The sequence below is a fragment of the Panthera onca genome, chromosome B1, assembly GCF_046562875.1.
Source record: "Panthera onca isolate mPanOnc1 chromosome B1, mPanOnc1 haplotype 2, whole genome shotgun sequence".
Taxonomy (NCBI): Eukaryota; Metazoa; Chordata; class Mammalia; order Carnivora; family Felidae; genus Panthera; species Panthera onca.
Genome location: NC_138342.1, coordinates 12582000 through 12596551, shown reverse-complemented (window position 1 = coordinate 12596551; position 14552 = coordinate 12582000). Strand labels below are relative to the sequence as shown.

At 44.1% G+C, this 14552-nt stretch overlaps 1 protein-coding gene across 11 annotated transcripts in view; it reads left to right on the top strand.

Annotated features, from left to right (window-relative positions):
* LDB2 (LIM domain binding 2) overlaps positions 1-14552 on the top strand; it is a 383869-nt gene that overhangs the window by 362040 nt on the left and 7277 nt on the right. For all 11 annotated transcript variants that reach the window (XM_060655373.3, XM_060655372.3, XM_060655371.3 and 8 more), the window contains exon 6: positions 11137-11260. In XM_060655373.3, coding sequence (XP_060511356.1) covers positions 11137-11260 — 124 coding nt within the window. The remainder of the gene's footprint in view (positions 1-11136; positions 11261-14552) is intronic.

Sequence of the window (14552 nt, the reverse complement as noted above, 5' to 3'; positions counted from 1 at the left end):
AAAAACCTAAAAATAGAACTACCCTACGACCAGCAATTGCACTACTAGGTGTTTATGCAAGGGATATAGGTGTGCTCTTTCGAAGGGGCACATGCACCCCCATGTTTATAGCAGCACTATCGACAATAGCCAAAGTATGGAAAGAGTCCAAATGTCCATCGATGGATGAATGGATAAAGAAGATGTGGTATATATGTACAATGCAGTGTTACTCAGCAATCAAAAGGAATGAAATCTTGCCATTTGCAACTACGTGGATGGAACCGGAGGGTATTATGCTAAGCGAAATTAGTTAGAGAAAGACAAATATCATATGACTTCACTCATATGAGGACTTTAAGACACAAAAACAAATGAACACAAGGGAAGGGAAGCAAAAATAATATAAAAACAGGGAGGGGGACAAAACATAAGAGACTCTTAAATATGGAGAACAAACAGAGGGTTACTAGAAGTCTCGTTTATCACCTGTCTCCCTTCTGGATGGAGGCTTCCAGGGAGGGATTGTGCAGTGTTCACCACCACATCCCTGCTACCCAAGTTACTACAATTACAATGTGCATGAATTGTGGGAGGGGGGATGGGCTAAATGGGGAAGGGGCATTAAGGAATCTACTCCTGAAATCATTGTTGTACTATACACTAATTTGGGTGTAAATTAAAAAAATAAAATTAAAAAAAAAAACATACACTGGGTGCCTTAAGCAAGAGAAGTCTGTTTTCTCATAATTCCGGAGGCCGTCAAGTCCAAAATCATGGTCAACTCTGACCACAGGCTCAATTCTGGTGAGAGCTCTCTTTTTGGTTTGCAGATGGCCACCTTCTTGTTGCGTTCCTGCTTAGTCTTTCCTCAGCATGTGCACACAGAGAAAGAGCTCTCCAGTGTCTCTTCCTCTTCTTACAAGGCCACCGGGCTGTCAGATGACAGTCTTATTTAGCCTTAACTGCCCCCTAAAAGCCCTCTCTCCAAATACAGTCATATTGGTGGTTAGGCTTCAACATATAAATCTGAGGGGCCAAATTCAGTTCATAGCAGCTATAGTGTCAGTTACTTCATCAAATGCTAATCTAGGTTTTGCTATGAAGATATTGTGTAGGTGTGTTTATCATCTATAACTAGCTGACTGGAAGTAAAATAGATTTACTGTTGGGTGAGCTTTGTTGACAAAGTTGAAGGTTTTAATTTTTTTTTTTTAAGTTTATTTTTGAGACAGAGAGAGACAGAGCATGAACGGGGGAGGGTCAGAGAGAGGGAGACACAGAATCTGAAACAGGCTCCAGGCTCTGAGCTGTCAGCACAGAACCTGATGTGGGACTTGACTCACGGACCGCGAGATCATGACCTGAGCTGCAGTCGGCCGCTTAACTGACTGAGCCACCCAGGCGCCCCCGAAGTTGAAAGTTTTAAAAGCAAAACTGGGGTTTCCTGGAGAAGAAGGAAATCTGCCTCTAGACTGAAGCACTGACTCCTGCCTGAGTTTCCAGCCCGTGGAAACTGGATTTCAGACTTGCTGGCCCCCTACAATCGTGGGAAAGCCAATCCCTTAAAATACACAGGAAGCATGCACTTCCTATTGGTTCTATTTCTCTGGAGAACCCTGACTAATACAGTCATGGGCAATAAAGAGACAGTGTCTGCAGGAGGCCCCTTCATAATCCTGAGCCACTGGTGTTCATTTTCACTATCTGACTCATCCAAAGGCACACCATTGGGTCAAGAAGAATTTTTAAAATTTACCTGAAATTTACTCCGAGCCCTACAAGTGACGGACAGAACTCCTTAAATGTTTGTTAATCATTGTAGAGTATTTCCAAGCAGAGTTTTTCTCTTTCCTTTGAAACATTCCAGGACCATGCTGTAGAACTTAGAGATGCTGGCAGAACACCTGGACAGGGTATCTGAGGCAATGGCCCAGTGGTCAGGACAAGGTATTTATAGGAAATGCAAATTGACTAAACATTTGAGATGTCCCTTGTTTCACCAAAGTCTAATGTTTAGGCTGGGTGCATACATACACATATACATAGGGCAAGAAACATCTGTAAATTTTTAACAAGTATGTCTTGACAAGTTTCAAAATGTCTTCCAGAAAGCCCCTGGCCCCCAGCTTGGTTATACCCCATCATAATAAACACGCACAGAGCACATTCCATATGCTAGGAATAGGACCCAGGTAAGTACTTTAAGTGGATTTTCTTGTTTTTCCTAACAACCCAGTTAGTTGAGTACTATGGTTATCCCAACTTTCCTGATGGGAAGCCTGAAACACCAAGAGACTGAATAATTCATCCACGGTCACTCAGTTATTAAATAGCTGGAATCTGAAGCCAAGCTGAATTTGCATGCTCAACCCCACTACACGTGATGCCTCCTTACACCCAAAGTCCTACATCTTTTATATATTACCTAATTTCTTACAAACCACAATGTCAATCAGAGTCTATCCAGTAATTACCAAGTAATTTCATAGAGGAAATTAAAATGGTGAATTATGTACAAAGATGTTGGAGGTGGAAAAGCCAGCAGAAGATGAGACAACCCCAAGAGTAGCAACTGCCACTCCAGGGGACAAAGCAAGAGGTGTTACTGCCTGCCACCTGATAGAAGCTATAGGACCTCCGGTGACAGCTGTGGGAGAGAGAGGCCGTCTGAACCAGAGAAGACAAGAAATACCCTTCCTTCTTTCTTTGCCCATGTAGTAGATCGAACGGTATCTCCCCAAAATCCATGTTCACCTGGAACCTCATGGTGTGTCCTTACTGGGAAATCTAATGGCCACTGTCCTCATCAGAAGAGGAGCAGACACGGAGACGTAGAGGAAAAAGCCACTTGAGGACAGAGGCAGAGACTGGAGTGATGTAGCTACAAGACAGGAAACACCAGGAGCTGGGGGAGGCAACAGGAGCTGGGGGAGGCAAGGGAGAATTCTACCCTAGAGCCTTTGGAGGGAGTGTGGCCCTTCCAACACCTTGGTTTCAGACGCCCAGTCTCCAGAACTGACAGAAAATACATTTCTGTTGGCTAAAGCCACCAGTTTGTGGCACTTCGTGACGGCTGCCCTAGGAAACTAACCCAACCCACTTCCCTCCATTCTCCCTGGTGCCTCCAGCCGGCCCAACCTCACGTGAAGCCTGTTGGCAAAAGAGCTGGTAAATAGTGTGCAGGGGTCTGTCCTCGTCAATACAGAGCTGGAAGGAAGGGGCACTATGGAAGGGGGTGCCCATACCAAATGACATGGTGGGAAAATCAAGTCCATAGGATCAGAAGGATAGAGAATGTACTTCCAGGGCCTTGAACCTTCTGTTCCTTGACCTGACAGGTACGACAGAAACGCTGAGTGTGGCTAGTCTGTTGGGGCCTCCGAGCTCCGCGTTTTTCTGATGGGGGTGGTGAGAAAAGCAGCCAGTGGTCGCACACAGGAGTCCTCTCTGGTGGCCTCAAAATGGAGATCAAGGCATAGATACTGAGATGTGCATGGCTGGCCTGCTTGCTCTGGAAGGAGGATGGCTCCTGAGGTGGCAGCTGCTGCTGGGGAAAGTCAGCTCCCCCGGGCCACCACCCACCTCCTCTCCCAGAGCAGAAGAGGCTGCCTTCTCCAGGGCTGGATGTGATAACTTTCCCCGCAATCAATTTGCAAAACAGTTGAGAAGAGGCAAAGGCTCCCCTGGTTGAATCTTCAGATAAAAAAAAGAGAGAGAGAGAATGTTTTGAATTTGACAACCAATCTACCTTTAATCCTATCAGGAAATAAACCCAAATCATAATCTGATGTTTTAGAATTGCCTAGCTTCTAAGGGAAAGCATTTCCTTCTCTCTTGTTTCTCATCCTCTGAGGCACAGTGGGTTTTACTCATGTGGATGTCTGTTACTCATTCTTATCTGCTTCTAGGTGTGATTATCTGTTTATTTTGCTTTGTTTTTTTTTTTTTTTTTGTCTCGTTTTGTTTTTCTTTTAGATTCTCTGTATCTTTCTATTGTTTTAATGTAAAATATATTTCTGTGATATGTCTCTTAATTAAGAGATACTCCTTCACCTTAGATAAGAGTTTATTTCTTAATCACCCCCACACTCTGATATCTTTTTAATTCAAATTTAGCCAGAGGAGCAAGTTACTGGAGGAGGAGGAGCAGGGGCAAAAAAAACCTCTGGTTTGTGGATTCGAACATTTTGTATTTATCACTGAATTCTAAAAATGGGTTTTTATCAGAGACATCAGCCGCTAAAATGCAATGTAATTGTAATTAACACCCCTTGGAATATTATATCTAGTGACCCCCTAAGTCTCAAGGAGACCAAATGATTTACTCCCCAGTAGCTAACCAATCACATCACACATTGATCTGGCTCAGAGGAGCCATTGATGCCACTAGTATTTATCATAATACCAATTTCCATCCTTTGAGTACTGGCCTTGTGCCAGCCATTGCATTAAATATTTAAATACGTTATTTCAAACTGTCAAAGATAAGTATCATTATCCCCATTTTACAGATGAGGTAACAGATTCAAAGAGGCTAAATTCTTGGCCAAGAACACAGTAGTAAATGGCACACTTGGGGATTTGAACCCACATGAATCTGGTTCCAAAGCCTGCACCCCTCATGTATGACCTACCTCTCTATATAGAGGTCAATACCGTGTATAGGGAGACATATAAAGGCAATGAGAGCCTGTGTGTGTGTGTGTGTGTGTGTGTGTGCGCGCACACACGCATGTTTTAAGGATGAGGTCTTTTCTTAAGTTTATTTACTTATTTTGAGAGAGAGAGAGAGAGAGAGCATGCACAAGTGGGGCAGAGAGAGAGGAAGAGAGAGAGAAAATACCAAGCAGGCTCCACACTGTCATCACAGAGCTTGACCTCACAAACTGCAAGATCATGACCTGACCTGCACATAAGAGCCAGCCGCTGAACTGACTGAGCCACCCAGGCACCTCACAATGAGAGAGCCTTTGAACTTGGTATCTTAGTAGCGATTTAAGCCACTCATATTTAGAAAGGTAGATAACAGAACAGTTTGTTGTTAAGAACACATCATTGGAATCAGGCAGACTTGACTACGAACCTCTTCTCTGCCCTTTGAATAGCTGTAAAACCTTGGGTACGGTATAGGAATCACACTCTTTACTATCAGCTCTAGGTGACTTAATGGCTTTGAGTCTGAGTTTCCTCACCTGTGAAAGTGGGCCAGTAGCTGGTGAGGGTTAATGATCTAATATACGTCAGGTACGTACTCCAGGGACAGGCATAGGTTAGATACTCCACCGTGATTATTAAGTTACGACTCAGCAAATATTTGAGTATGCCTAATACTGTGTTAAACAGAAGGGAGAGAAAAGTGAAATATGGCTTGCTATAGATAAGCAGATGAAACAAGTCCACAGGAAAGGAATATTCCCAATGCAAATATAAACACGAGGACGTACCTAGATTCGTAATAAGTGCTATAGAAGCAGAAGTCCCTTGTGGGTGGGGATGGTCAAAGACAGATGTGGGCTTTGAGCTGGACCTTGGAGGACATTAATGGTCATATTGGTATGACTCAAATGTGGTTTTCAGGCCAGTACCAGACTGTAAACTCAAGGAAGCTTGCTCTGGAATATAAATCAACTGCATCGTTGAACACATTGTTTAGTTCATCTGACTTTTTTTTTTTTTTTTTTTTTTGACATAAGATTTTCTTAGTGAAGGAAGCAGTGAACTGAATTACACTGTGCCTCAAGCTGCTTATCCTGTCACGGAAACACAACAAAGAGTTTGTAGACCACCTACTTTGAGCAGCACCGGTTTAGAAGAGAGGTCAGCAATCTTTCTGTGAAAGGCCAGATAGTAAATACTTTCAGGTTTGCGGACTATATGAATGCTGTCACAACGATTCAATTCTGGTGTCACTTCACAAAAGCAGCTACCAACATTGCGTAAGCATGGCCATATTCCGCCTACAGACTATAGCTTGCCAACCTCTGGTTAAAAGGACTGGGAATGAGGGGAGGTCTTCTAGGTGAAAAGCACAACATGAAGAAAGGCCTGAGCTGGCATTGAAAGAGTAACCTTGGGCAAACCCATATACAAAGACTAGGTGGCTCAGGCTCAGAGGATGTCATCCATCATCCAGAAAAGAGTGGATCAGAATGTTGGCAGTAGACGGGACCTAGGTTTGGGAGTTAGCCAACTGCCAGCCCCAGGGCGTTAGCTTTCTCCTCGCCAGAGCCGCCTCTGACAAGCATCACCTATTTCTGGGACTGGCTTTGGGCAGGGAGTTGAACAAGAAGAACAAGGAGAATCAAATGTCTCCGGGAGAACCGTCCGATGAAAACAAAGCAAAACACAACACTGTCTACATTTGCTCGGCCCTTTGTTACTGTGACAAGTCCCAGGACTAGCTGAGATCTTCCTACCTGGTCTGGACATGTAGTAATTGAGTACATGCATGTGCATTTGTGCAAAGCCTTCTGTATAGAGGAGGCAATTGGTTATTTATCAAATGGACAAATTCATCACCTCTAAGCCCCCGGGACGATGCCTGATTTGTCTGCTATTAGCAAATGACTCCTTGCTATAAATCTGGCCAAGCTGTTCATTATCCATCCACGCATCCATCCATCCACCCATCTATCCATCCTTCCATCCATCTATCCTTTTACTCACCCAGCAAGTCACTGTTGTAGCTACAGGCATTGATTCCATACCCAAGGGTCAGTGCTGGGGCCAGAATCCCAGAACATGAAGTCAGAAGCATAAGGAGATCAAACCTAGCTTAAAATTCTCACTAAATCTGCAAAAAGGTGTCCTTGCAGCTTTGCTGGGGTGGGCGATAGCTTTCTTTGGGATCCTAGCTGGACGTTCAGGGGCTTCGTACTCAAAATGAGATCTCAAGCCTTGCTGACTCCTGCCCCCTTCCACAGTGTTCTAGAATTCCTCCTGGTACCCCCCCCCCTCCCCCAACACCACCACTGGAGGAAACCAAACTAAATGAGAGCCCTGCACGCAAGGTGCTACAGAAGTTGCACAAATGCTGTCTGGGACCTTCCTCTTCAGGCAAAGGGACCCAACCACTAAGACGTTTGCAGCAGGTCCAAGTTTGCATATGAAATTGTGCCTCTAAATCAAAGGACTCTGTTACTATGCTTAGCTCCATTAACATGCAGTCGACTGATGCGTGTGTGTGTGCGCGCGTGTGCATGCATGGGGTGGAGCAAAAGGCACGTGTACCGTAGCCTGGTTTACACTTATGACACACAGGGAACTCTTTCCCTAGAGTCTATGGTTGGGAGTATAAGAGGGTTCATAAACCTCCAGATATTTTGTACAAAATTCGAGAGGCTGCCTAGCCTGCCTAGCCTGCACCAGCTTCTCAGGGGGGTCCGAGACCCCAGGGACAGCAGGAATCTTGGCTCCAGAAGGAACTGGCCAGTGGCTGCGGGAACCCGCTCCCCCAGCTGTCTTCCTGATCTCGTTTCATAACGCCCCAGGCCTTGGCTGTGGCCCGAAGGCACTGGCTTGCTGCTTGAGAAGGCAGGCTCTTGTCTGAGTTAGTTCTGCCACCTACAGCATGCAGCCCAGCAAAGCCAGCGCACCTCCACAGCAGGCTCGCTTGTTTGCACACAGGAATCCAGGGGAAGGCTGCCTCTCCATCCTGGGAACCCTCCCCCGGAAGGCAAAAACATGGCTTCGGGGATTCCTGATTAGTATTCAGAGATACGAATTCCTTTGGGGTGGGTTGCCGTGATGGGAAAGTATTTTTACATTAAAGGGGGAGGGATCAATCCTGAGGATTAGCACCTGAAAAAAAAAAAAATGCTGCCCCAAAGCCCAGAGAGGAAAGGAAAGGAAGGCACCACAAAAAGAAGTAGATGATGAGCTCGCAGGTTCTCAGGATAAAGGCAACTCTCCTGTGTGCCAGCATGTATCCTGCCCAGGGCCCCTCTGGGTCCACAAAGGTCACTTTGGCCATCTGACTTGTCATGTAACGAAAATACTTGCTTCACAGAGATGTGATTCCCGGAGATGCTTGACGTGGAAACTCTGGGAGTTTTCTTACTATCCTGAAATCATTCCGAAGGGGGCCGAAGACTCCGTGAGGGCAGAGATCCTATTCTCCTCATTAGGTCCCCAGCGCCAAAGCAAGAGTGCCTGACACTTAGAAGAAAGCGCAGTAAATGCTTGTGGATGTGAAGTAATAGAAATGTCATCTGTTTGACTGTCTGTGCTGTACGTGTTAACACGTAATTGTAATATCTACTGTTTGTTGACCTCTGATGTGTCAGACATACTACCTCAAATTCTCACAACAACACACAAGATGGGTATTGTTTTGCAGGTGAGACGGAGCCCCGGCACTCTTCAGGGACTCCCCCAAGGGTGCATACCTAGTGCAGAATTAAAATCCATACCTAGACCTCTCGCCTCCTATGTATTTTACCACCACTATACACCCATTTCTCAAGAACGGGGAACGGGCCAAAAGGAAACGGCCTGAAAACTTAACGTTGTGGGGTTTTTTAATTAAAAAAATGTTTTCCCAGCCCTTAGAACTTCCCTGAAAGCTTTTCCTTTCTTACTAACCTAGCTTAGTAATAGATGCAAACATCTTCCGACCCGGTCTGCATCTCGCAGTGGTCCTCCTTTGATGGATAATCCGCCCTTATCTCTGTTTGTAGAGATGACTATGGAATCCTTTACTCTGGTCTGCTGAGCATCAGCTGTTGGGGGAGACCTGCGGCCATCTATGGCTTACACGTACTTTGATTTCCAGCGAGGAATTCTTAATGGAGTAATGTCCACATCGAGTCTTCACGGTGTGGGAATGTGGAGCTCATTGCACAGGAATCTCCCCTCTTTCATGGGGTCTTCCTTACTAACACTTTACGTTTCAGGGAGGACTCCAAATAAGCAAGAAGATAGACAAGATTGAAGATGTACCATCACGCATCCAGATCTCATTACTTGACAGCCTGATCCACTAGGGTTGAGTGGCTTTGTCTCTTTGGCTGACACTGTACATGTGTCATTTAGGCTTTGAAGTCTTCCTCTCTTCTTCCTGAGAAACTGCAATGGGAAAGAGATTACAGTTGTCCTTTCAATGGAGTTAGCGGTTTGGGTCAAGTTTAGATCATTGTTAGGTAAAAAGAGCAGACAATGTTTTCTAGATGAAGGTAATCTTGATTATCATGCTTAGGCTTGAGAAGAGAGGAGCAGCATGGGCAAATGGGGTTAAGTGAGAAGAGAGTGGAATTCAAGCTGGAAACCACAGGGAATTTGCACATGTCTTGCTGTTTATATGTATCTTTTCTAAAGCCTAGCACATATGTAGGGCAGCAGACTTCGGGAGTCTGTATCAGAATACGACAGGGGCATGCTTTTCCAAAAGGCAGATTCAGGACCCCAGCTCCAGACCCAGTGAAACAGAAGGGGAAAAACCTGGAAATCTGCATTTTTTTAATGTTTATTTATTTTTGATAGAGAGAGAGAGACAGAGCACAAATGGGGGAGGCGAAGAAAGAGAGAGGGAGGGAGACACAGAATCCGAAGCAGGCTCCAGGCTCTGAGCTGTCAGCACAGAGCCCCACGCAGGGCTCAAACCCACAAACCTCGAGATCGTGACCTGAGAGGAAGTCAGACATTTAACTGACTTAAGCCACGTAGGTGCCCCTAGAAGCCTGCATTTTTAATTATCAACTCATTTGGTTCCGATGGAAGTGTTACCTAGACCATACTTTCAGGAACATTGGCATGGAAAAATCCTCCGGTCTTTCTAAAGACACCTTAAATGCATCCATTCACTTGAGCCAAACCTAGGGACACAGAGATACAAGGCACAGTCTCAGCATTCAAAGAGTTCAAGGTCAAGTGGAAGAAAGACTAGAAGCAGATAGTTGCACAGCATGGGTGAGTACATTCGTAAAGCAGAAAGGGCTGGGTGCATGGAGAGAACCATAGAGAGGCACCCAATTCAGCCTGCGTAGGGAGATGCAAAACCCGGAGATGAAGGCGAAGGCGTAACAGGAGCAGTGACCTTGTCGCAAGGACGAGTGGGCATTCTTGGCCAAGAAGAGGGGAGGGGAGAATTCCAGGTGAGAGGGAAACCAGTGGATAAAAGCCAACGTGTCTGCTGAGTAACGACAGAAGGGAAGGGGGTAGTCAGAGCGATGGGCCGAGGAAGGAGGAGATTGCACATCTGCCTTTCATAATGAACTAGTGTTTTTCCACATGGGAGGGTGCATTGCCAATATCTGTGTGGTTGTAATTGCAACAGTACTGGATACATCATTCCAGGTTGTGGTCTTTGTCTTCTTCGATACGGCACTCTCCATGTGGCAGTGTTCTGATGAGCTTCCAACGGGAGAAGGAATTCAGAAAAGTTCAAGGCAATCCTAAATGGATTTACGGTCTCGTTTCATTCATTAATCTTTGTCATCAGATGTCTTCGACCGAAGTAAATCTGAAACATCTAACCAAAGGAGGGAAGAAAGCAACAGTGTGCAGCGCCACAGAAAAAGCCCCCACGCTGAACTAATGTGGGCATATGTTACTGACATTATCATTATGTGTAAAATACAAATGAGCACATGAATAAAAATAAAATAGTGTTCATCACGGGCCTTGATACGACTGAGGATCAAAAAAGTACTTCCAGTTGCCACTTTGTTCTCCAGAGTTTAAAAGATGGCTTTCACTGCCACGTAATCTACATAAACTAGCATTGTAACTCACAGTGTGTGGTTATACAAACAGGAACAACAGCAGAAACCAGAGTAGAAATCAGAGCATGCTGTGCTCCACGGAAGAGAGCTTTTTTTCTTTAACCAGAAAGAATCATTTGAATTCAGAATAGAGCTACATACATCCACCCAAGAGTTTGTACAGAATGTGTCCTTGGATATGCACACGCGTGCGTGTGTGCGGGTATAAATCACATTCAGCTATAATATGGCAGTATAAATAATAGTAAATGAAGTGAGCATTATCAGGTATTGGTAGTATTTCTCTTCCTCCAAACTTGCACAGAGAAAATCAAAAGCAGGAGAACAAGAGAAGTACCTTTAAGCTTTCTAATTGTTTCCAGCTGTTGACATTACTTACTGCAAATAATATTATCAAGTAGCGAAACGCCAACGTCTTTGAACTTTTTTGCAGTTGTGTGTAATACTGGAGCCAATGCAGGAGCTGATGTCGAGACATAAAACTTACAACCTCAGTCCACGAGACTGCCTGAAGACCTGCTTATTTCAGAAGTGGCAGCGAATGGTAGCACCACCAGGTACGACCTTGTTCTTCCCTCCCATTCTAAAAATGCATCTTCTGAGGGAGGCCTCTTTTGGGGATAAAATGATGTGAGAAGGAAGGAAGGAAGGAAGCATAAATTGATCAGAAAAAGTAGCTTATTATGGATATTTAGACTGGGGGACATCTAATTTGTAAAATAAAAACATCCTTAGGAATCATCTGCAATCTCACTTGGGACATGAGACCCACAAAAGTCAACTGATTTATTCAATGTTACCAAGGTCACTGGCAAAGCCGAAATCAGAACCAGGGTTTCCTGTCTCCCGGTCTAGTCTTTGTTCCACTGGACAGGACTGATGGCTTCTCACAGTCTGTTGTTATTTTGCTTGTTTTTTTGTTTGTTTGTCTGCTTAAGAATCATAGAAATTATAGGAACGAAAGGAGGGAGGAAGGGAGGATGGAAGGGAAAAAGGAAAGAAAGAAAAAAATAAATAAATTGTTTCATTTTTAAAGATAGATCTAATATCAAAGGGTACTCTGATCATGAAGAGAATACATAAAAGATTCCATTTTCCTCACTTCCTTAGAAGGCAGTTTCGATACTACAGTCTCCTGCTGAGGTTCTGAAATTACTGCTTCCAGTTATCATTAATTGTCATTCTATCTAATACATTTTTACTCCCGGGCGTGTGTCGAGCCTCATTGATCATAAAAGCAAAACGTATCCATTCGCTAAAAATTATTTTTATAAAGAGTAATTATTAACACGAAGCACATAGCTTTCTGAATCACAAAATATAATGGTCACCTTCCACTGGTAATTGGCGAGGCATTTTATATAAAATGAAGATAGACTTAGCCAAGTACATATTTAGACATCTGAGAAAATGGGCATTATTTTACATAGAATAGTTACATCCCCCTCTTAGAGGAATTTTAGACATTTAGAGCATTATTTTTCAAACACATTAAATGTGCTTAAATTATATTCTCTTGCAATATCAATAGGGCTTTATGAGAAAAAATAGTTCACTCAATAAATGCTTTGAGAACCTGTATTTTCCAACATATGCATATATAATTTATATATTATTTATTAATTAAAACATTCATTCAATAGTTATTTATTGAGCCCCTCCTAGGTGCCAGGCACTGTTCTAGTCACTAGAGGTACAGCCCTGAATGAAACAGAAATCCCAGCCCTCACGGACCTTCCATTCGTTTGCTGAATCCTCATTATAACCTTATGAGGTACTTATTATTTCCTATTTAAATATACAGGGCCTGAAATTTATTTTTTTTAATGTTTATTTTTGAGAGAGAGAGAGAGAGAGACAGAGCACGAGGGGGGAGGGGCAGAGAGAGAGGGAGACACAGAATGCGAAGCAGGCTCCAGGCTCTGAGCTGTCAGCCCATGAGCAGTAAGATCCCAAGAGTAGTGAGATCATGACCTGAGCAGAAGTCCGTGGCTCAACAGACTGAGCCACCCAGGTGCCCTGAGGGCCTGAAATTTAAAGTAGTAATTTGCCAAGGTCAGTCTCATAGCTCATCAATGAAGGAGGCCTGTGTCACAATAGGTTTTTATGTCTCCAGAGTTCATGACTCTCTTACCTCAGCTACCTGCTGCCAATGGGAATAATCCAGAGCGCACAGTTTCGATATATTTCCCCCAAATTTCATGAAGGAATACAGATACCAAAAAGAAAAAAAAAAAAAAAAAAGGTAGTCAGTTTTAATTCTTGAGGTAATGGAAGAAGCTATTTGTCAGGGGAACTAAGTATTTGATTGACTTTGAGTGTCACTCAGCTCTTTTCCAGCATCATGAGCTGGAAAAATTCTGTTTCCTGTTTCCACAACTTTTAGGAGCAGCACCCATAACTCTCTACAGATAGACATGTTAGGACCTTTGATGAAGATCTTTGGGGCACCTGGGGGCTCAGTAGGTTAAGCATGCGACTCCCTCCGGATTTTGGCTCAAGTCATAATCTCACAGTTCATGAGATCGAGCCCCGTGTCAGGCTCTGTGCTGACAGTGCAGATTCTGCTTGAGATTCTCTCTCTCCAATCCCCCCCCCTTCTGCCCCTCCCCTGCTTGCACACATACACTCACTTGTGCTCTCTCTCAAAATAAATAAACTTAAAAAAATTAATCATGTTTACAAAAAAAAAAAGAAAAAAATCTTTGCACATAAGAGACAAAATATTTACAAAAGAAGAATTGGTATATAAATAGGAACACAATCCTCTTCTTCCTCAAATGTTAGGGGTAATTTGGTGGACTAAGTGGCCTTTGAAATGAGCCTTAAAGGAAATCCTCCCCACTGCCCATCAGAAGCGCATAAATGTTTTAAGAAAATGCTACAAGGCTCTCTCGCTGGGTCCCTGGCTCACCTTCTCTCCATCAGCACTGGTTCAAAAGAGGGTTAGCAAAAAGGATGCTTTTACATGACATTTCCAACTTAGTAAATGCCTGGAAAAAGTTTCCGCAGATTTCTCATTTACAAAACAAAGATCAGAATAGAACCGAATTAACAGAGTTGCCAGGAACATACAATAGTCATGACATAAAACACGTGAAGCAGATGAAACCATTACGAACATGAAAACATTGTGTACTACTCACACTACCTAATATGTAGACAAATAACCTTCCTCCGGCCCCACATCACCACACGTCCCTCTGCTTCCACTAACACGTTGTTCAGCTGTCGGGTCCGCAACACTTTCCTCTGTTTCTAAGCGGGACTTGGATGCAAAGATCTAGTTCCCCTTTGTGCAGATGCTGGCCCTAGCACACTTCGACCTTCTGCCCCCAGCAACTTTGAAATGAGCAGCATTCTTTAAACGCTGGCGTCCAAACCATGCGACCTGAGAACTGTACTGAGCCAGGGACCCTACGTGTGCCACTCTCAGCTGATAGAACTCATGCTTCCTCTTTTCTGTACTTGAGCATCTCAAGGTCTGCGCTGGCCTGCAACCAAGTGCCGACTGGGAGATGCTGGCCTACCACCTTAACTCGTTTTAACCCTTTCTGTCATTCCTCGGAGGCCCCCCCGGGGGGAACGCAGAGCCCTCCTTTCCCCCTAAAGAGCCAACAGTCCAGAGAAAAGGGTTTTCTCAAATTCTGTAATGGTGATAACATGTTTCACCCGACTCTAACAGTGGTATTTGCGGCTCGCCCCTAAAATACATTTACTAGACTGCAGGCACGTGTCTAACGGTAGAGAGAACAGTGAAGCACAAATCGTTTGATCTAGAGACCAAAGAAAAGAGTTGCACCCATTTGGTGCTTAAAGGATAAAGCCAGGCTTCCTCCCTTCACTTAG